The 22,963-nt window shown below is 33.3% G+C and overlaps 1 protein-coding gene and 1 pseudogene across 14 annotated transcripts in view; one reads left to right on the top strand and one right to left on the bottom strand.

Annotated features, from left to right (window-relative positions):
- Nucleotides 1-22,963, top strand: part of ERBIN (erbb2 interacting protein) — a 107,701-nt gene that overhangs the window by 47,139 nt on the left and 37,599 nt on the right. For 12 of the 13 annotated variants that reach the window (XM_081053442.1, XM_081053452.1, XM_081053451.1 and 9 more), the window contains 10 exons: nucleotides 6,155-6,233; nucleotides 7,733-7,822; nucleotides 9,877-9,933; nucleotides 13,435-13,498; nucleotides 15,435-15,509; nucleotides 16,176-16,320; nucleotides 17,336-17,408; nucleotides 17,730-17,859; nucleotides 18,156-18,271; nucleotides 20,206-20,275. In XM_081053442.1, coding sequence (XP_080909568.1) covers nucleotides 6,155-6,233; nucleotides 7,733-7,822; nucleotides 9,877-9,933; nucleotides 13,435-13,498; nucleotides 15,435-15,509; nucleotides 16,176-16,320; nucleotides 17,336-17,408; nucleotides 17,730-17,859; nucleotides 18,156-18,271; nucleotides 20,206-20,275 — 899 coding nt within the window. Of the gene's footprint in view, nucleotides 1-6,154; nucleotides 6,234-7,732; nucleotides 7,823-9,876; nucleotides 9,934-12,864; nucleotides 12,937-13,434; nucleotides 13,499-15,434; nucleotides 15,510-16,175; nucleotides 16,321-17,335; nucleotides 17,409-17,729; nucleotides 17,860-18,155; nucleotides 18,272-20,205; nucleotides 20,276-22,963 lie in introns of those variants that run through there. The other variant, XM_081053443.1, reaches the window with a different exon arrangement.
- On the bottom strand, nucleotides 11,400-11,732 carry LOC308500174 (large ribosomal subunit protein eL33-like; annotated as a pseudogene). Its single transcript has one exon. The product of its transcript is annotated as a large ribosomal subunit protein eL33-like (transcript).

Below are 22,963 nucleotides of genomic sequence, written 5' to 3'. Positions count from 1 at the left end.
ATTGATGCCCTCTCCAAGCAGAGATCACCAGGAACTCATGCATGGTTGAACAATTTGGCTTTATTATTTGATGCAGCAGGCAAAAACCCCAAAGGAAAGGAAGGGGAATCTCGGAGGGTGTTAAAAAACTTGTTATAGGACTTGGCTTTTGTTTTGTGATTTGGGGGAGGGTTTAAGCATATGAAGGTTTGCTGTGGATGGGAAACTGTCAAGAAATAGGGGTAATTATTTAATTGGGACTCTTAATAATTATTTATAGGACAGATTATATAGCAAGGCTAAAGCTGTAATTGGTAAAGAAATAGTCACTCATTAATTTAGAGGGAGGTTGTTTGGTATTTTATGGCTTGAACAATGTTCATATTTTATCTTTGTTCAGACATGAGTACAAATTTGCTTTTGCCTTGATTTGTCATAGTCAAAGAATAGCCTAGTTCGCTGTCAACATTCTGTGAAATTGTTTTAATTCAACAGGAGAATACCAAGGCCTCCGTTTGAATGCCAGGCAGCTAGTTCATAGTAAGACCACGATTAGTTAGTTGATAGATGTCAGGAGGTATTTTCTCTCTCAGCAGTATAGAAAGAGTTCTTCTGTACCTAATAACAGTAATACAAAGAGGATAACCATGTTTTGTAATATCTAATCTACTGCTTCATTTTATTTAGTTTGAAGTATGTGTTTGTATTGTGAAAGATGATATAAGTGTTATTTTGCGTTAAATATTAAACTTGTAGAAGTCTAATACAGAATTCTTGAAATTATACACTCTCCATATATAATTTTAGATCAGTAGAATATACTATAAATTTTTGGTCTTTTTCTCCGTAAGTAGTCTTTATCATATACAAAAAATATTGTACCTTTGGAATAATATCTTTTATATACACTATTTTAAGACACTTTATGGACTTTAATCAAAGACAAAGAAATGAGACATTTAGCTAAGTTTTAAAATGATGGGGGTGGTGTTAAGGAGAGGGTATAGAATGTTCTTCCCCTGCCCTCCCTGTACATGTGGAATGTTTTATTTTTTTTTAGAGTGTATGATAAAAATTACACACCACAACCAAGTTGGGCCCATTCCAGGCATTAAAAGTTGGTTTGATATTTGAAAATTAATCAGTGTAATTCACCACATCAGTAGACATATAACTAACACTTCCATTCCTTAGTGCTTACCTAAAAGAAATGAAATATGTCCATAAAGTGATTTTTAAAAAAAAGTTTATAGCAACCTTTTCATAATTCAAAACTCCTTCCTGTTTTGCACTTTTCCTCCATGTCTCTCACATCTGCCCTGAGAGCCCTGAGTTGCCACCAGATATCCCTTAGACCTGCAACTACCCCCATTAAAAAATACAGCCAATTTAGCAAAGGGTACTATTTTAATACACTAGGAGAGTTATTTTAATGTATCTTCAATAGAATTACCACTACCACTTGAAACAAATTGTAGGTTGAAGAACTTTTATAAGAACTTACTTCCTAAAGAAGAAGATTCAGTAACCTTAAATATTTTGTATGTAAATTAATGAGAAAAGAAAATTAGTGTAAAAATATGGGTGTTGTTATTGGTAGGTAAGTCACATTTAGCAAAATGTTTGTTGTACAAAGGTACAGTATTCTAGTTGCATGTGCTTAGATTTAGAGAATTGGGTCAGCCTATTAGCAGTAATAACTACACAAATACTAAGATACAATGAAGTAATTCATTGTATAAACAATGAATTTATAATTGGAATTTTTGTTAAATGTTCAGGAAAAAGAAAAGCTTTGTAGATTAGTCGTTCCAATTTGGGGACTTGTAATAGGGTTCTCAAGTTTTTATTTTGCCATTAAGAAAATTCTTCTGTCCCTCATACCCTCCAAAAGCAACATCTCTCACATCCCTATTACCATCATTTTATTTCAAAATTACTTTTCACTCAAAAGAAAAAGAACGAATACTACGAAGCCACTAAATACTAAAACTTAGATGAAATGAAAAATAAATTTCCAAAATCAACTCAAGAAGAAGTAGAAAACTGAAAAGACCAATGAATACAATATTAAATTGAATTATTAGTCAGAAAAACTACGAGGCTTACTTTTAGGGACAAGTTTGACTAAACCTTCATGGGATGGGATAATCCCTAAATTATAAAGACTATTCTAGAGATTAGAGAAAGGAGGGGAAGTCTGCAGCTCAGTCTGTACGAGTGATAAACTTTAATAATAAAACTATATAATGATAGTTGCAATGGAAGTTCTGGGAGTCCTCTGCTGGGATGACGGAATGACTGCTGTACATCTCATCCTCCTGCAGGCTAGCCCAGACATTTCAGGCATGTTCTCACAAAACGGGAAGAGGAACCTGAGAGCTAGTGGAAATTAGCCAGGGCTTTTTTGAACACTTGATTTCATCAACTGTGCTAGTGTTTCATTGGCCAAAGCAGAACAGATGACTGAGCCCAGAAGCAGGATTAGGGACCTTATACTTAATGTTTTGATGGGAGGAGCTGGAACATCACATTGCAGAGTTGTGTAGGGAATGAGGCCACTGATGTAATCAATCTATCACACATTCCTAGAGAAGAATTTAACACAAACTACAGTATGAACCAAACAGAGGAAAAGCACAAAACTATGGAATAGATCAGTAGAAGAGTGTCCAGAAAAGTGTCCAGGAATACAACCATGTGAGAATTTGCAGTATGACAGAAGTATCTCTCTAAATCAATGGAATAAGGAAAACAAAGGCTTTATGAGTGTTGGCACAATGTTTTTATATGGGAAATAGTGAAAATAAAGACTTACTTTACAGTATATACTAAAATTACAAAGGGATTAAGAATAGTAATATGAAAAACAAAAAAATTACTATTATAAAATGTAAGGGAATATTTTTATGACTTTGGTGTAGAAAAGATTTATTTAACATATAAAAAGCACAGCAATAAAGGATCGAAATGTCTACATAACAAAATATATAAATAAAAATAATAGATGACAGACAGGCTGTGAGAAAACATTTGATATACTGGTGTTTTAAAATCTGCTTATAAATAATTACAAGGTGATCCAATGGAAACTTCAGTGAACAGGGAGTTAAAAAAAGAAATAAAAATGATCAGTAAACATAAAAATATATATTCAGTGTCACTGGAAAATGTCAGGAAAATGTCTGGTTTTAATTTATATCTCTTTCTGGTGCACCCCGTATATAGGCAAAAAAATAAAGACAATGTCAAATGTCAACAAGATCTTGTGTAAATAGGTGTAATATAAAAATTGGTATTGCTACTCTGGAGAGGAATTTGGAAGTATCTAGTGACGTTGTTAATAACTATGGTGCCATGTCCTATTCCAGTAGTGAAGAAGAGAGGCAGAGGTTCTCCCCTCAAAGAGCATGTATACTTACTGGTGACTGCTAAACAGACTTCTATACATTAGCCTGCTTAATATTGTCTCAGATCACTGGGTATTTTTCATATTTTTTAAATTCTGTTTTCTCCGTATATTTCAGATTGGCTAGTTTCTTTTGCCATGTCGTCTGGCTAGCTTTTCTTCTTCAGTGTCTAATCTTATTTTAATTCTATCCCATGCATTTTTTGTTCAGATATTGTATTTTTCATTTGTAAAGTTTCCATTTATTTGTTACATTAAACATTTTCCTCCCCATCACATTATTCATTTTGTTCCCTTTAACAGCAATGGCTGTTTTAAAGTCCTTTTCTGTTAATCCTATTTATTCTCTGTTTTCTTTGAGTCTGTTTTGGACTATTTCAGCATTTACAAAAGGAGAGAGAATATAATAAACCTGATGTACCTCTCAACCAGCTTTAACATTTATCAATATGTTGTAGTGTCGTCTATACCTCCTACTTCCCACTTCTGATTGTTCTAAGCAAATCACAACCTTTCATACATAAGTATTTCAAGATGAAACCACTCTTAGTATTATCACACTTAAAAAATAACAGCTAACAATAATTCCTTAATATCATTAAATATCTCTCAGTGTTTACATTTCCTGATTTGAAGAGTGACGTGAACTCCATAAATTCCAGCAAAAGTGACAGTTCCTAAAACTGAAATTGAAAACTGAATTATTTTGAAACTGTTAGAGAAATTGAATGTGTAATAACAACAGTGATAATAAAAACCTTTCCTTACCATATCATTAAACCCAGATTTTTTTAATTGAAATTTTTATTGAAATAATTGTCACTTCATATGCAGTTGTAAGAAACATTACAGAGTGGTCCTGTGTACTCGTTACCTAGTTTTTCCCAGTGGTAACATTTTGAAATGTTTTAGACCTATATAGATATTAGCATTGATACAGTCCCCCAGTCTTACCGAGATTTTCCGTGTGTGTGTGTGTGTGTGTGTGTGTGTGTGTGTGTGTGTGTTAATAGTTGTTGTAGTAGGTGTGGGTACTCAACCACTGTCAGGTCTCTCGGGTCTCCTCTTTATCTGGGTAGTTTCTCAGTCTTCCTTTGTTTGTAACTTTTTGTTTTTTCAACTTGACAGTTTTGAAGATTACTGGCCTCTTACAATTTCCCTTTTTTGGATTTAGTTGATGTTTGCTTATGATTAAATTCAGGTTGTGTGTTTTTGGCAAGAATGGGACAGCAGTGATGTTGCGTCCCTCCTCAGTGCACCTCAGATTAGGTGTCGCGTGACGGTGACTGGTGAAACTGACTGGGAAGCAGTTTAAGGTGGTGCCTGTGAGATTTCTTCACTGTAAAGTTACTTTTTTTCTATTATGATAAGTATCTTTTGGAGAGAAACTTTGAAACTGTACTAATACCCTGTTTCTTAGCAGTTTTTTACCCACTAATTTTAGCATCCATTGATGAGTTTTGGCGGAACAGTTATTACTGTATTTGCCAGTCGGTGATATTGCGTTATTTATTTTTCATCACCTGAAATTGTATGCTTGGCACTGTGGTAACTTGCTTAGAATCATATAGTGATGAAATCTTTTGAGAGAGGCTTAAATGATCTTCTAGTGTCACCTCTGTTGAATAATCATATCAAGTTAGTGGAGGGAATGGGGTCTTACAAACACAGAAATTTTGGAATATTTAAAAAATTGTTAATTGTGTTGGATATAAAACTGAAAGGAACAAATGAACAAGAAAAGAAACAAACAAAAATTCATAGACACAGACAACAATTTAGTGGTTACCAGAGGGTAAGGATTAGGTAAAGGGTGTCAAATATATAGTGATGGAAGGAGATTTGACTTTGGGTGGTGACCACACAATGCAATATATAGATGATGTATGAGTATTATCGAATTGTACACTTGAAACCTACATAATTTTATTAACCAATGTCACCCCAGTACATTTAATAAAAAAGTTATTAATTGGCACTCCTTTAGTCTAGAATACAACAGTGCTACTTGAAGTTGGTGTATGGATTATTGCTTGTTCATAAATTACTGTTACTATATTTTTGCTGAGACAAGTTACAGAAATAAAAATAAGTACTTGGAAGCTTTTACTGTTACATGACTTGTCACAACTTTTTTCTGGTATTTAACAAAAGTATTGGTATACAGCTGCCTTCACGGGCTGGGCCGGTGGCTCAGGCAGTTAGAGCTCCATGCTCCTAACTCCGAAGGCTGCCGGTTCGATTCCCACATGGGCCAGTGGGCTCTCAACCACAAGGTTGCCGTACGGCACCCTACATAACTAAGATTGAAAGGACAACAACTTGACTTGGAAAGAAGAAGGCCTGGAAGTACACGCTGTTCCCGAATAAAAGTCCTGTTAAAAACAAAACAAAACAAACAGCTGCCTTCAGACATAGAATTGGTATGAAGAATTGGTGCTTCTTTTTACGTGAAAAAAGTAGAAAGAATGTTATGTTCTGCATCTCTATGTGTCCTTATCACATAGAGACGACACTAATTTTCAGAAGAGCTAAGAGAAGGAAAGGAAGGTAAAACTAATCAAGGTAATTAGCAGTTATGAAGAGACAAATGAACAAAAGATGCAAGAGAAAAGAGAAATTGCTGAGGTAGTTCTGTTTGGTTAATGTCTAGATCTGGTCAGTTGGTAAATTTCCAGTCTCCAAGGTATACAGTTATTACTATTATTATTTTGTTCTTTGTAATAGATTTTTAATTTGATCATTAATTATTTGTTCATTTTTTAGGAATACAGGAGTTTCCAGAAAATATAAAAAATTGTAAAGTTTTAACAGTTGTGGAGGCCAGTGTAAACCCTATTTCCAAGTAAGTTCTCTGTTGAATTACAAATTACTATTGTGAATAACTGTGAACCTATGGTAGAATATTACAACTATGAAATAGTAATAGAATATTACTGTCTATATTTTAATGAACAATTATTGTCAATCTTAAATCTACATAAAATTTCAATTTTAGATTTAAAAAGAACCTTTTAAATAAGCTTTCCAACTCCATATTTTGCAAAGGTAAATTTGACATTCAAACAGGTAATGCAAGTGTTTTGCTCCAGGTATCACAGATAGATAATGTCACAGATGAAACTAGCCAGGTCTCCTGGTCATAGTTGCACAACATAAGAGAGTGTTCACCTGCAAATCAAATGTGTGGTGTACTTAAACTTTTGAAAATAGTAAAAGAAACTGAAAGGTCAAGAAGAAAAAAACAATAGAAAAGGGAAAAAAATCAAGTGATTGGTTATACCGTAGAATAGAGGTCATATATATTCTTTTATGATGGTACTAGCTATAAACAGAACACTTTTCTGGTACCAAAGCTGTTATATTTTACAAAAGAGAAGTGGTGAAAAAAAATGATAGAGTGAAACATAGTATAGTTAAGCTGAAACCAGGTTTCATATAATACTGTATTTAATGAGTTTTTCTAAACATAGCATTGCCTTACTTGCTGTGTAAGACAGAAGAATGGAGGGGAGAAAGATGAATCAAAGACTGATAGTCTTACTGCAAGAAAATTTTGTACTTGGTGAAATCCAGGACAAACATATAAAGATACTTTATCTTCATCTGAAAATATTGCTCTAGCATCAAGTTCTGGAGCTGTATTTTATAAGTCGGAGGGAATAAAAGTAAAGCTAATACATATAGGTTCTTATATGGCCTTAAAATCGCATTCAGTTTATTAATAATTCTCTTTTGCTCATTATAAAATTACACAATCTTTATTTGATTATTTAGTGGCCAGATGTGGAAATTGAAAATAATCTAAACCAGTGGTTCTGAAACGGGGATGATTTTACCCTCAAGTTTATTTGGTAAATTCTAGAGACATATTTGGTTTTCACAGCCTGTCATGGTGCTCCTCTGCTGGCTTCTAGTCAGTAGAGGCCAGGGTTGCTGCTAACCATCCAGCAATGCAGAAGACCCAGCCCCAAGAGTCAATGCTGTCAAGGTTTAGAGTTCCTTACCTAGTCCTTTGGATTGATGTTAGATGAAGCAAATTTCAAGAGGGCCTATGGATGTCATAAATACATTTCTGTGTATTGTGCCTCATTCATAGTTCACAATTTTGTGCAGATTTTATCTTATTGAGACAAATATTGCCTCACTACATTTTTATAAGAGATAAAGATAGCATTGAAATACGTTAAGTTGTAAAAGACAAAGTTCAATTTGCAAATCACTGATAAAAGTAAAGAGGTGACTATTATCTGTTAAGAACATGTTAGATTCTTAGAGAGATTTTAATAAGAGACTGAAATTATATATGTGAATTTAATTTAAATTCTGGTATATTTTATATAGGCTTCCTGATGGATTTTCTCAGCTGTTAAACCTAACCCAGTTATATCTGAATGATGCTTTTCTTGAGTTCTTGCCAGCTAATTTTGGCAGGTAAATTATAGTTTCTTCTAAAACCTTTTCTTGTTAGCTCTTGTAAAGTTTATAAAACTGCAAGTTGCTTTAGTAATTCTATTAATTACAGTTTCATAGGTTCCTCTTTTGTAATTCTAAGCATTATGATTTTTATAGTTTTGTCAGAACTTATTTACTTTGAATTTATTTTTCCAAGTAAACAATAAGCAATAAAAATTTTAAAGGAAAAAGTAATTTAAGACTTGAATCAGTTTTGAAAAAAATGCAAAATATAAAGTTTAAATTGGGGTAATTTTTGTATATTTGAAATAAGTAATGGTTTAGTCTTAGCATTTATCACATTTGAAAATGGTCTAATCATTGGTTTATCTATCTTCTCCACTGGAATCAAAATTCTGGAGAAGAGAAAATGTGTTTTTGGGGTGTACGCCATTGCTGCCTCCATTCCCCAGTATCTGAACGTAGAACAGTTCTTGTCATAACACCTGAGTAATTTTTTTTAAATGAAAAGACAAATTAATAAATGAATCAATACTAGGTATCAGATTATTATTGTATTTAATTAATTGCTAGAGAAAGTGCTATCCAACTACATGTTAATTATATAGTCATTTTTTGATGTAAAAATAAGGACAAATACCATATGATCTCACTTATATGTGGAATCTTGAAAAAACAAAAAACAAAAAAGCCCAAGCTCATAGACACAGAGAACAGATTGATTGCTGATTTCTGTGGGTATGTGAAGGGTAAGAAGTGGTTGTAGGTTAAAAGGGTGAAGGTGATAAAACGGTACAAATTTCCAGTTACAAAAATAAATAATACTGTATTGCATATTTGAAAGTTGCTAAGAGAGGAGCTCTTAAGAGTCCTCTTAACGAAAAAAATGTGTAACTATGTATGGTGATGGATGTTAACTAGACTTATTGTGATCATTTCGCAGTATGTACAAATATTAAATCATTATGTTGTACACCTGAAACTAATATAATGTTATATGTCAATTATATGTATATTTTTTTTGGGGGGGGGGCATCCAGAAAGAATAAAATGTGTATTATACGAAAAGCATTCTGTTCTAAAAACATAACTGTAAAATATCCACATTTTATTTTCTCAAGCATCTATGCAATTGTTCAGATCCCAAAAATTTAGGAAGTTTTTGCATTTCAGAATGTCAGTTATATTTCAGTAAAGAAAAATTCTGAGCGTTGTTGCAGCCTAATGACTTATGGGAGCTACGTTATCATACTTCATATGTTTATATACATACATACCAGGGGTGTTAAAAAAATGTATACACATTACTTGTCTTCATCTTTTATTCTCGGTATATGTTGAGTATTACAATTTTAATACAGTTTTTTCCGTTCTTAAAATGTATATACATTTTTTGGCACCCTCTGTGTATGTTATGTATTTATACACATGCATACAAATACAAAACTCATGTACTTGTCAGATTCCTCTTCTGTATCTGGCATTTGGACCACTTTTTATTTTTGTTGAAATATATTTGACCCGTAACATTTTGTAAGTTTAGGTATACATTTGCATGTTGTAATATGATTGCTATTGTAGCATTAATTAGCATCTTTGTACCAGTTAATTGGCTCATTTTTCCTCCACATTTATTGGACTGTGCATTAGTGAAGTGCCAGAGGATTTCTCCTTTCCATGTCTCCTTGTGTTCCCTTATGTATGAACTCAAGTTTAATTATTATTCTGTAATCTAATAATGGCTAATAATTTTGGAAGGCATTTTTACAAAGAGAAATAAAGTACTCTAAGTTTGATATTTAGGGACATCATTTTGTGCTTTGAATACGTCTGGAAGTGTTTATTCCTCCTCCTCCCACTCCCCCCACACACACTAATTCTGAGAGCATAAAATAGTGTTTTCTTATTTTGTATCACTTTGTATTCCTGTGTAAATTTTAACATAGTATTCTGCACATTGTAATTGCACAGTAAATACTGGTTGTTTTAAAATTTTGGAGTATGACATGAACTTGTTAATTAAATTCTTTGTCCTTGTCACAGGTGCTTGATTTGTTTTCTTTGTTTTGCAGATTGATTAAACTCCAAATATTAGAACTTAGAGAAAACCAGTTGAAAATGTTGCCAAAGTAAGTAAAGGTGCTGTCCTTTCTAAAATTTAGAATTTTGAATTCTTAAGTCCTTAGAGAAATGTTAACTTTCTAATATCTGAAATATGAGTGCAAGTTATTTTAAAAGACTGACATTTGTAGTCATCATCTTTTAGTTAGTGGTGTTAAATATAAAAATCTGTGTATCTGTATTTGATATTTAATAGTGATTTCGTAGCTCTTTGGAAAGACTTGTGTGACAAAAGTCAAAATAATAAATATGTAACGCCTACTTGAGTCCCAAATACAGGTCCCAGTTCATATACAAGAGCTCTTACACAGTACTCAATAGAGAGAGCTAAAGGGTCTTCTTGTGCAGGCCGCTAAGTACAGTTTTAAGAGTTTGTCTGGTTTTGTAGTCTGTTGTAAATTAGAAATGAGGTGGAGGGCCCCCGACTGGTAAGATAACAGCAAAAAGAGATGGCAGTTGAAGAGCAAATAGAGTATAAAACTGAAACAGATCTACAAACTCAGAATGCACTGTGTAATCTGTCCATTTAGGAGCACGGTGCTCCAACCACCTGAGCCACCGGGCCGACCTCATCTGTGTCCATTTATTAAAGAAATGTCTTAAAACACCCTGAATTCATTTCTGCATGTTTTACAATTTAGGCACTGGCAGACTATAGTCTATGATTAAATTTGGCCCACCCACTGCCTAGTTTTGTAAGTAGTTTCATTGGAACCACATTCATTCATTTACATATTTTCTATGGCTGCTTTTACTCTATAGTGGTACAGTGGAGTAGTTGTAACAGATAACATGCAAAGACTGAAATACTTTACTGTCTGGCCCTTTACAGGAAACGTTGCTGACTCCTATTGTAATTTGTCAGGAGTTAATTGTCACCTTCCAGTTCCCCAGGAGTTATTCAAATTCTGTGGCATCTTATTTATATCTGTTATGATGTTTACCACTTTAGTCTTTTTTTATACATTTCACTCCCTTCTTACCTGATCAACTTATGCACATGCTCACTTGCACTTATATCCTTCCACCTTACCCCCAACCCATGACCGGAAGTCTTTGAGGGCAAAGAACATACCTAGTTTTGATTCTCAAGAGACATTATGTATTAGCCAAGTAATTGTTCAGTACAGGAACTATTGGAGTTATAGTGTTATAGTGATAGCTGTGAATATAAATTAAAGTGAGAATTATCCATATTAAAATTTCATAATAAAATTAAAAAGATTTAAATATTTTACAGATTTGGTACTAACATTGATGACTTGTTAGCTCAAAACTTGACTGTTTTCTAGAAAATTTGAATAACCAAGGTGTAAATTGTTTACTGAAATAGCCTACAGTTAATATGGTCTATCTGATATCATAAGTAATTCACTTATTTTAACTCCTCAGCTTCATTCATATTTACATATATGTCTGTCCTGCCTTTTATTTTTTCCTACAAGAGAACAAATCCACTTTATTTTCAATAAGCTTAAACCCTTGAGGGATACAGCATTACACGGATTCTGTGTCGTATGGCTTTAGCAGTAAGGTTTCTTTGGAATTTGGCACAAACCATACCACTGTTTCCATGAGCATCAGTTACCTTTCCCCAGATTACTCTGGTTTAGTTCGGTTTGCCACTAGGAGTCACTGTGTTGTTCTTGGCCTTGTACACATAAGCACATTTCTTGCCTGGATAGAATTTAATTTTATCTTGAGTATAAACACCTTCAATTTTAAGAAGATCTGTGTACTCTCTCTGGTTCCGGAGACCCCGCTGATAGCCAGCAAAAATAGCTTTGGACCACAGCCTTCCAGACATATTTGTCGTTTTAGAAATCCTGTTCCCAGCAGGCCTCCACAGGCTCCAAGATGGCGGGGGGAAACAGCTTTCCTGCTTTCTTTTTAAAACTTGTGATTCAAACCTTAGAGGCTTCACAAACTATAAAGAAAGTCATGTGCATTCAGGCTATGTGAGTGAACCTTTTTATGATCAAAAGATTACAGCAGTGGGAAAGCTGTTTTAGATATGTAAAGTGAAATTTAATACCATCTTAATATTGGCGGGCACAGTACCAGGAACACAAAGGATGTATATTTTTCCTCTGAGAAGAGAGGAAAAGATAAAATGAGTTAAATACAAAAGAATTTTATAGGTAAACAGGAAGAAATTTGAGGCATATTATTTCTCCTTTTCTCCTTAAAGTAGGAAGATATATATTAAATGAAAAGACTTGAAAATGAAAAAATGAAACTGTGTGTGTCTCAGATTTTTGAGGCGTATGTGTAGGACCAAAGTTGCCAGTATTAGCTACAAGATGAGAAGGAGATACTCTTTTAGAACTCTACAATATATTCTTTTCTATTTCATATACATGTCATTTACGTTTTCCTAAATCAGTTTAAACTTTTAACTTTCTAAGGATGTCATTTGTAATTGAATTTTTCTAATGGCATTGCTTTTCTTTTATGTACCCTTTTTTATAACTTAACCCTTGTTGATACAGTATTTAATTGCTACATGTGAATTTTCTGTGTTTTCTTGTCATTATAAGAATATTGAATCAAGAAAAATAAGATTGTTTTCTTCTTTCAGTCTCCCCCCTCCTCACAGCCCTCTTTACTTTTCTGAAACATCCACCTGATACAGCATTATGGACATAGGAGTTAAATATCATAGCATGTAATCTTTCTTGAGAAACATCCTGGAAACACCTTGTGCTTTGTTATAAAGCAAACTAGAACTGACTTATGTGTTTTCTGGACAAAGACAGATATGAGTAAGGGAAATACAATTATAATATCTGATAATAGACACTCAATAAATGAAAGTTAAATAAAATAGCTTTGAGAAAAATCGGTGTTGTGAGATGAATGAAAGGAGTGTTGATAGAATGGCATATTTAAAATGGATGGGTTGAGGAAAATCAGTTTGCTTCTTCTAATGTTAGGTCAGTAGTATAGTGAATTACAATTATGATGTGTGTTCTGTTTTTTTGCACGAAAAAAACGGGAAAACATTTTAAGTGAGTTTTATTTTACTTACTAATTTCTAATATGTGAAATTTCCAGACATGATGGAGATGCATGCACGTGCATGTGCGCGCGCACATACACACACTTTATCTTTTGTACTGTATTTTTAGTCTAACTTTTCTGTTTAAATAGACAAATACTTATCATTGTGCTACAGTTGCCTGCAGTACTCAGTGCTGTACAGGCTGTAGCCTAGAAGCAGTAAGCTGTACCATACAGCCTCGGTGTGCAGTAGGCTGAACCATCTAGGTTTGTAAGTGTGATCTATGATGTTGGGACGAGGGAATTGCCTAACAATGAACAGCTCCCTGTCATTGAGTCATAACTGTATGATGACTTCTTTTCTTAGAAAATTATTTGTATTTTGTCAACATGTGAAAGCTTAAACATTAGACAAGACACACGAATGTTTTCCATTATTAATTTTGAAGCTAGCGTGTAATTGATATTTTTGTATACTTAATTCGTTATTACTCCATTATGTACAGAACCATGAATAGACTAACTCAGCTGGAAAGACTGGATTTGGGAAGTAATGAATTCACAGAAGTGGTAAGTTCTCACCAGCCTCACTATCCAAAAGTCTTATATTTCATCAAGAACAAAATGTGAAAATTAGTGTATTCCCTGCATTTTTAAGTATAAAGTTGGGTAGAGATATACACATATTTTTGAGAGACAAAATATGAAAGTTCTTAAGAGGGAAAATTAACCAGGTAGATAGAAACATCTGACAGGAATAAAGGCAAAATGTAAAATTAATGAGAAACCCATGGAAAAAGGTAACTAAAAGGTTTTAGGCATAGGAAGTAGAAAGTTGGAGAGATTATAAGCGAAAAACAAAATTTCATGACTAGAATGCACCAGGAAAAGTACTACTTCCCGGGGAGTATTTGCTTAGGAATTTATTCAATGATAAAATACTTCTCCATAATTTTATTTAATAGCTAAAGAAAAAACATCGAGTGAAACAACTGTTATTTTTGAGTTGGTAGTGAGACCTCTGCATTATGTTTTTGCCTTGAATGCAAAGCATACTCTGATGCTGAGTGAAAAAGAAAAGGAGCATGTAAACAGTTTTTTGACTTTAGTTATTTCTCCAAGAGAACTCAAAATAAGCTAGATACATTTGTTTGAAGAGGAATTTATGAACCTGAGTATCATCATCAAAATTTTTACATTATGCCCACAAGTTTTTGGCTTTTGTTAAATTGTGGTATATTTTATATGATAGTCTTAAGAACAAAAATTTCTCAGCACTGTCAACTGCATGATTGCCCTATGGGTATTGTATGTACATTTGTTCACTAAATAGACAGTCATCTTTCAGTTAAGTTAGTGGAGGAGCATGGTGGTATGTTTTCCTAAAATACTCTTTGTCATATTCTTTATTGTATTTTAATTGAAGATGGGTTATGATGGCTTTTATTATGTGTTGTAGGAGGTTTTACTGCTTGTGAAAAAAAATGTATTTTGTGCTTAAATTATCTAGCTGTTGTACTTTCTCAGTATTTGTTTTATGTGTATTAATCTATTTCCATATTAACTGTTTGAAAATTCTTAATCGTTATTAATTTTATGAACCAGAGCAGCATTCAGAATCATTAATTTTTGGTCCATTTTGGTCTTCCAACATTATACATTAATAAAAAAACTTACTACTGGAATTATAACAAGTAAAGCACAAAATATTTCTTTTAATCCAAGTTGCATCTAGAATTCTTATCTGTATTTACATGTTAACAGTAAATTTCAATGACATGCCTTTTATGTATTACTCATGTTGTTATGGTGATTAGATATACTGGTACTCTATGCCATCACAATGTCATTGATAGGACAGAGGTTTGTGAGGTGACAGAAATATCTTTGAGGCATTCAGAAGAGCCTCCAAGGGCAAAAATGCCCAAGATCAAATTTTGCCTTAATACCGAGGTCCAGTACAACTCTGATTAATTTTTTGGTCCTCAACACCACATTATAAACAATATTTCACCATGTAGTTGCTAGGAGTTTAAAAATAACAGAATACACTTGGCATATTTTTATGCCTTAGTTTACTTACCTTTCCCTTCCTTATTGGGCATTTAAGATATGTGTTGCCCTATTTCTTTTTTCCTTCCTCTTTTTTCCTAAAAGCATTCAGCTTTTTACAGGTAATGATTGTGAGAGTATCTTTTTACTGTACGCTTGAAAGGAATGGCCCTTATTTTTGTTTCTTTATTAATTTTGTAAATACTTGAGCCTATTATATAACCAAAAGCTTAAATGCGTTTTATGCAGTCTACTGTTAGGAAATGTCTATTTTTGAGTTCTCCTTTAGTAATAGTACAATAACAAATAGAGCGGAAAGGCTTGACTTTTGACTCTGCCTTTTTTTCCCCTTTAAACTAAAAGTTGTCATTAGAAATTTCCAGGGGCTTTTTTACCAAATAAAGACATTCAAGTAAATAATTGGATTCCCCTATCTTCCTCCTTATGCAAACAGCCTGAAGTACTTGAGCAACTAAGTGGATTGAAAGAATTTTGGATGGATGGTAATAGACTAACTTTTATTCCAGGGGTATGTATGTCCATTTTTTAATGGCTTTGCTTATTGCTATGTATATCCTCTGTAGTTTTATGAATTGTACATTTTCAAATTACTTTTAATGAGTAAAAAATAAAGCCTGGTTATTTAATTCTTAGTACTATTCAATAGAGGCAAATCATGTTTTATTTTTACTGTCAACACATGCTTGATTAAAATCAGAACACTTGCATTATAAATTTTTGTAAAATAGTGTCTTTTTAATACCATGGAGTGTGTCCTTCCCACTCAACTTGCAGTTGACTTTATATCCTAATTCAGTTTATCCAGAGAATTGTGAAACTAAGATATTTTCCATGTCGTTTCCGTCTTATCAAATGACGTTTTGTTCGTTCTCAGACTTAAAGCATAAGAATCTCTGTATGCGTTATCTCCCTAGCCGATTATGGACAGCTGAGTTTCCAAAGAAAAGTGTATGTCCATTGTCACTCTGCTGGGCTGAAATTAATAGGAGCTCTTCGCTTTATTACTGAGTACATTACTAATGGCTTTTTTAAAAAATTATGAGTCTCCTCTCTCGTATAAACATTTAATTATAAGTTATAACTTGGTATTAGGTTTATAACCTAAACTTTTGCAAATTATTTACAGTTGATATTTATTTGATTTCTTCTGTTTGTTTTTTTTTTTAACTAATAGTTTATCGGTAGTTTGAAGCAGCTCACATATTTGGATGTTTCTAAAAATAATATTGAAATGGTTGAAGAAGGAATTTCAGCATGTGAAAACCTTCAAGACCTCCTATTATCAAGCAACTCACTTCAACAACTGCCTGAGAGTATCGGTTTGTATCACTTTATAATTTATTGATTAATTTGTATTAATATAAAAGTCTGAGAAATTAAGATTTTGCCATTGCTTGATTTGTTGAGATAGTTTTGCTGTACTGCTGCAGTGACGAATCTTACTTGAATTTTTTTCCTGCTGTGAGCAGATACACAATTTACTACTTTGTTGACTTCAGTGTTTTTCTTTACTTTCTTTTACTTTATCACTAATAAAATGTAATTTTTAAAAAACAGAGTTAAGTTGATCTAAATTTGGTTTAGTTCTTAACCATAACCCTTATCTGATAACTTTTTTCAGTGTTACTTCATTTTAGACTCAGACAAGAAAACAGACCAGTTTAACAAATCCTATGATGTCAATGTTTAGTTGTCTAGTTGCTTGTCTGAAGATGCATCAAGAGTATTGAATTTTGATTAAAGAACCCAAAACTTAAGTCTTGGCATCTTCAAGATGTTTAAGTATAAAAACCAAAAATCATTTTTACATATTTTCAATTGAATTGCATAGTTATTTTAGCTCAGGTTACATTTTGTAGATTCTCCTATAATTTATTCAGCACTTTTAATTTTAAATTAAACTCCATTTTTTTTATTTTAGTATTTAGTGTACATAGATTACATAGAATAGTTTGTTACATTCCTATGGAAACTATCTTCATATTACCATTTCTTTAATCCATTAATACCACAAGTTTATATATATGGTCTTAACTGTGCCATGGTATTGTTTTAAGGAGCAGCACTACAACAATGAGCAAAGCAGACAATAAGTCCCTGTTCTCATGAAGCTTACATTTCCGTGGGGGTTAAATAGATTAATATGCACCATGTAAGACGTGATATTTAGGTGAAAGTTGAAAATATAGGGTAGGGAAATAGTGACAGGGTTGGCGTCATGTCTCTTTTAGATTAGGTTCATTTAAAAGTTATGATGCATGTCAAATGTAGTATATGCTCACATTGCTTTTTAGTTCAAGCTGGAAAATTGTATATTATTTCTTCTCTCAATAGGTTCATTGAAGAATGTAACAACTCTTAAAATAGATGAAAATCAGTTAATGTATCTACCAGACTCTATAGGAGGGTAAGATTTTTATAAATTAATAAGCTAGAAAATTTTACTTTCAGTTCAGCATGCCATATATGTTTTCAGATAATTGCATAAAGATCATCTAAAGGAGATTCCATAAACATTTAAATAAGCAATTAGTTGCCCCAAAAACGCAATGGTTACAGGTTGGGTACATTTATAATAAAGATACGCTGATTTTTACTGGTGAAGTTTATCTTAGTGGAGATAGAGCTTTGCTAGTCTTGTTAAAGTCAAGTTCAGATGTTCATGCATTCTTAAGTTTTGGATTATATACAGGAAATCTTTTTATAATGTATGTTTTCTTCATTAAAGGTTAGCATCAGTAGAAGAACTGGATTGCAGCTTCAATGAAATTGAAGCTTTGCCTTCATCAATTGGTCAGCTTACTAATATAAGAACCTTTGCTGCAGATCATAATTACCTACAACAGTTACCCCCAGAGGTATGTATTTTAAACTTATTTTCATTTTGTTATAGCTATCTAGTGTGGTTTTATTTTCTTTCAAAAATAATTATGTAACTAAGTTATTTATTTTCTGCATAATACTTAGCTATTTTGATTTACAGGAGATACCTAAATGCTTTTCTTCTTACCGAAAAATTAATAATTGAAAAGGGGAAATGTAATTTATTTTCTATTTGAGAAGAGTATTTTTAATAACTTTCGAAAATGATATTTTAATTATGTCTCTTAAGCAGTAGGCCAAATTTTTATCCCCAATTTTGTTTTTCTTTCAGATTGGCAGCTGGAAAAATTTAACTGTGCTATTTCTCCATTCCAATAAACTTGAGACGCTTCCAGAGGAAATGGGTGATATGGAAAAATTAAAAGTCATTAATTTAAGTGACAATAGGTGTGTAATAATGTATTCATCAATTGGTTTGTGGAAGATACTGATTGGAAGAAATTGAAGTTTCCTTATATGTGATAGAAAATCTAATGCATGTTCTTGTCGTATGTATTTATTTTTTAATAGAATCTTTATCTGAAAGAATGATCTAATTTCACCTCATGTTAATTATCATACTGTGGTTATTGGTCATTTTCTGTTGACTTCAGCTACACAACTTTTATTCTTTCCTTTATAGCAACCTTTTTTAGTCCCAAAAGTCAGATCTTCATCTTTGAACAAAGAAGCTTTTAATCTAATCTGCTCCTTGTATTTTTCTAAGCAAAGGTGTGATCAGGTATGCACTTACATAGTTTGGACAGCATAGCCAAGGTGTGGAGCAAATAGATCACTAGGGTTGCTAAATTGTGACAGTGTTTAAGAGCAGATTGTCCATAATTTTTTCCTGAGGTGAAAAAAAAAAGTAGCCCACCACTTATCCACGTTTTCACTTTCTACTGTTTCAGTTACTTGTAGTCAGTTGTGGTCCGAAAACTTTAAGTGGAAAATTCTAGAAATAAACATTTCATAAATGTTAAATTGCGCACTCTTCTGAGTAGTGCGATGAAATCTTGTGCCATCCCGCTCTGGGTGTGAATCATCCCTTTATCCAAAGTATCCACACTGTAAATGCTACCAGCCTGTTAGTCATTTAGTAGCCCTCTCAGTTATCAGAGCGACTCTTGAAGTATCACAGTGCTTGTGTTCAAGTAACTGTTATTTTAGTTAATAATGGCCCTAAAGGACAAGTGTGGTGAGGTGGACAATTTGGATATGCCAAAGAGAAGCCAGAAAGTGCTTCCTTTAAAGGAAAAAGGTACGTATGTATTTATGTATGTAGAGGGGAAAAAATAGTATTTATGTATGTATAGGGAAAAAAATAGGGTTCATACTGTCCTTGATTTCAGGCATCTACTGGTGGGGGAGGTATCTTGGAATGTGTCCTCTGTGGATAAGGTGGAACTACTGTAATGATGAAAGTGTCTCTACATCATTTTTACGATTTGCTGCCATCGTAACTTATAAAGTATTCAAAACTATCCTATGGTACAACAGGTATTCCCATTTTGTAGAGAAGAAAATTAAGACTTCAGATTTAAGGTGACTCATACATTTAAGGTGACTTCAGATTTAAGGTGACTCATACAGAGCTTTAATGTTAACCCAGTTTACCGACTGTTTAGGATAATTCTGACTGGTCCATTTTATTTAAGAAGTACTACTGCTATTATTTTTTTTAATTAAACCTTTGTTTGACCTGTACGTTATACCCTAAAACTAGAGCCCTAAATTCCAACAAATTACCTTGAACGATAGGTATAAAAGAGTAGATAAGCATAAGACAGAAGGTTTAAGTAGACATTCTATTTTTAAGTAGGATTTTATTCTTATTTAGCAGTCTAATGGGTACTTGTATTACTTGATTTTTACTCATTATAATGTTAAAATAGTCTTCTTGAGTATGAAAGTACTGGCTCATAATGAAATACATAGAAGTGCAGTTTTTATAACAGAATGTCACTAAGAGTGCTTTCTATAACAGTTTGTTCTCTCTAAATACAAATAAACTATCCAAAGCAATTTTATGAGACATTGCTTAATGTGTCTTTGTCTTTTCTTATCAGACAATATTTTCAGGTTATTAGATTATTTTTCCCCCAGCCAAATTTATTCAATTGAATAATTATGTTTTAAAAACTAATTGTTATAAATGCAGGTAACATTTTGTTTTATATCCTATTCAAAGACTTGTATTGGGGTTTTCCCTGAATTAACTATTTTTCTTCCAGTTTTCATATGTAATAATATAACATTGTTTAAAAGACCATTATATTTACTCTCATATTTTAACATTTCTCATTTTAAAGTTTAATTTTTGTTTGTATTTTTTCCCACAGATTAAAGAATTTGCCCTTTAGCTTTACAAAGCTACAGCAGTTGACTGCTATGTGGCTCTCAGATAATCAGGTGGGCATTTTGATTTTTCTAAATTAGTGGAATTCCGATTGTGCTATATGATTATGCATTCCAATTTAATGGTCTCATTTAAGTGCAGTTACACTCTTTTTGTTGTTTTTAAGATTTTATTGGGGAAGGGGAACAGGACTTTGTTGGGGAATAATATGTACTTCCAGGATTTTTTCCAAGTCAAGTTGTTGTCCTTTCAATCGTAGTTGTAGAGGGCGCAGCTCAGCTCGAGGTCCAGTTGCCCTTGTTAGTTAGTAACAAAGGGATGTTAGCTCACCATCCCTTGCGGGAGTCAAACTGGCAACCTTGTGGTTGAGAGCCTGCCCTCCAATCAACTGAGCCATCCGGGAGCTCAGCGGCAGCTCAACTCAAGGTACCGTGTTCAATCTTAGTTGCAGGGGGCAGAGCCCCACCATCCCTTGCGGGACTCAAGGAGTTGAAACGGCAACCTAGTGGTTGAGAGCCCATTGGCCCATGTGGGAATCCGAACGGCAGCCTTCGACGTTAGGAGCACGGAGCTCCAACCGCCTGAGCCACCCGGCCGGCCCTGTTACACTCTTGAACACATGTAAACCGTTTTATAAATATAAGGAAAATATTAGAAAATAGATACAGGTAATTTTTGTGAAATATGTGTAGATTCATAAACAATAAATCCTGTTGGACTTGTCTAATTTCTCCTAAATCTGTAAAAATGTATATGAGATTAGGAAATCAGACACAATACCCTTAACTTTTTAGTTTTTAGAGTGATCCTCTATGATATCTATCCGTAGAAATTTGATAATTAATTTAAATTATACTTCAAATTGTGCACTTTCACACACCTAAAGTGTGTGAAAGAAGTGTTTCTAAAGAATTAAGAGTTATTATTCCTTGGACTTTCCTACAAATGGCAAACATTTATTGAAAGCTATCAGTAGGCCAGGAAATGCTCTGGGATCTAGAGATATATTGGTGAAGCAAATAGAATCTTATATTCGCATCTGAGTTTATATTCTCATGGGAGACAGACACAAACAAGTAACTATATATGTAGTGTTTCAGATCTACAAAGAAAAATGAAGCTTGATAGGCACTGGAAGAGTAGCAGGGTTGAATATACAATTTGCTGATGTTTTTCATAAAGTAGTGCTTAGTATTTGACTTTGAGTAATGCCTTATAATAATTTATCTAAAGCTGTGTTTTCCCAAGGTTTGGATACACTGGTCACATGAGATTTTGTAAGTTGAATAGTCACATTTGCCTGGGGGGCTATATTATGCTCCTCTTTGGAATTATATTAACAATCCTGATGTGTACTGCAATAAAGAAACCTACTTGTTGATGTCAGTCTACACTTACGAATCAGACTGTAGTATTTACTTATTCTGCAAATTAGGGAAGGAAATGTTAAAATGATGATACCTTTACTTTTATTAGAGCTTGAATACAAGTGTTTACTTCATCTATTAAATGTGTCAGTTCACATATATGGAACTCTTAACTAATCTCTCTTAATTGAGTATTTACATTTGAAACTTGATTTGAAGTTTTGCGGCTAGAGTAACAAAACATTTGCTGGGCCCTGGCTCCCAATCTTGAGGACTCTGAGCCTGTTAGTATAATAGCACTGTGATGGATAAATCAATGCCAGAAAAATTATGCCAGATGACTCATTGTAGTGAAATTATTTAATATCTAATACAGTTGCTCCATATTTACCATGCTCCCTCATTCTCCTCGTCTTGCTCCTCATTTGTTAATTACTTTAAATCAAAATTGTGGTATTGAGGGCTTTGTATTTTCCTTAGTCTGACAAAATAGTGAAGTAGAAATAGTAAAACAGCCGACATAGCTACAAAACCTCCCTTAAGAATCAGTCATTTTGCTTTGGAAAAGAACAAAGTATATGAGAGAAGGTATATTAGAGTGGTTTAATTATGAATTATAACAGTAAATCGCTCCTGAATAATTCACTGACCAGGTAGGAAGTACACCTATAGGCAATACATGCAATAACATGATTTTTCATGACTCTCTTTGAAGGCTTGAACAGAACAACTGATTATTCATTTCCTCATTCAAGAACCATTTATTGTGCCAGGCAAAATAAAGTGGGCCAAATAACACTTTTAAAAGGGCCATTTTAATACAATGTGGTAAAATACTTGGTAGGAGTAGGCTTCGGGATCAAAGAAGAGGAGCATAACTTGGGGATGTAAGCCTAGGTTTCCCAGAAGAGTAGATGCCTGCGATACCTAATTACTTCTCAAAAGAGTAATAGGATTTAAACAAAGAAAGGGGAAGAGTGTTCTGCTTAAAAGGAATATCTTGAGCCTAAGCCCTTACTGGTGAAGCAGTCTAGTATATTCGGTAACTCTTAAGTGGTTCATTGTGACTAGGGCATAACTTGTTAGATGGAAGAGTAGGAAATGAGGCCCAAGAGGTAGACAGGGACCAGGTCATAGAGGGTATTATATGCCATCAAAACAACTTGCATTGTATTTCAAGGACGGTAAATAGATTTTTTTTTTATCTTGCATGTCATCTCTGATAAATTATGTGGCTTCTGAAAGATTGTTTAAGAATTCTGAAGCCATATTCAGGCTCAGTGGAAAATTGCTGTGAATTGGGTTACTATGTAATTTATAACCTAGTACCCATACTAGGCTACGGTACTTTTGGTATTGAAAGGGGGATCTATG

This window comes from Rhinolophus hipposideros, assembly GCF_964194185.1.
Source record: "Rhinolophus hipposideros genome assembly, chromosome: 7".
NCBI classification, from domain to species: Eukaryota; Metazoa; Chordata; class Mammalia; order Chiroptera; family Rhinolophidae; genus Rhinolophus; species Rhinolophus hipposideros.
This window is presented reverse-complemented; position numbering and strand designations above follow the sequence as displayed.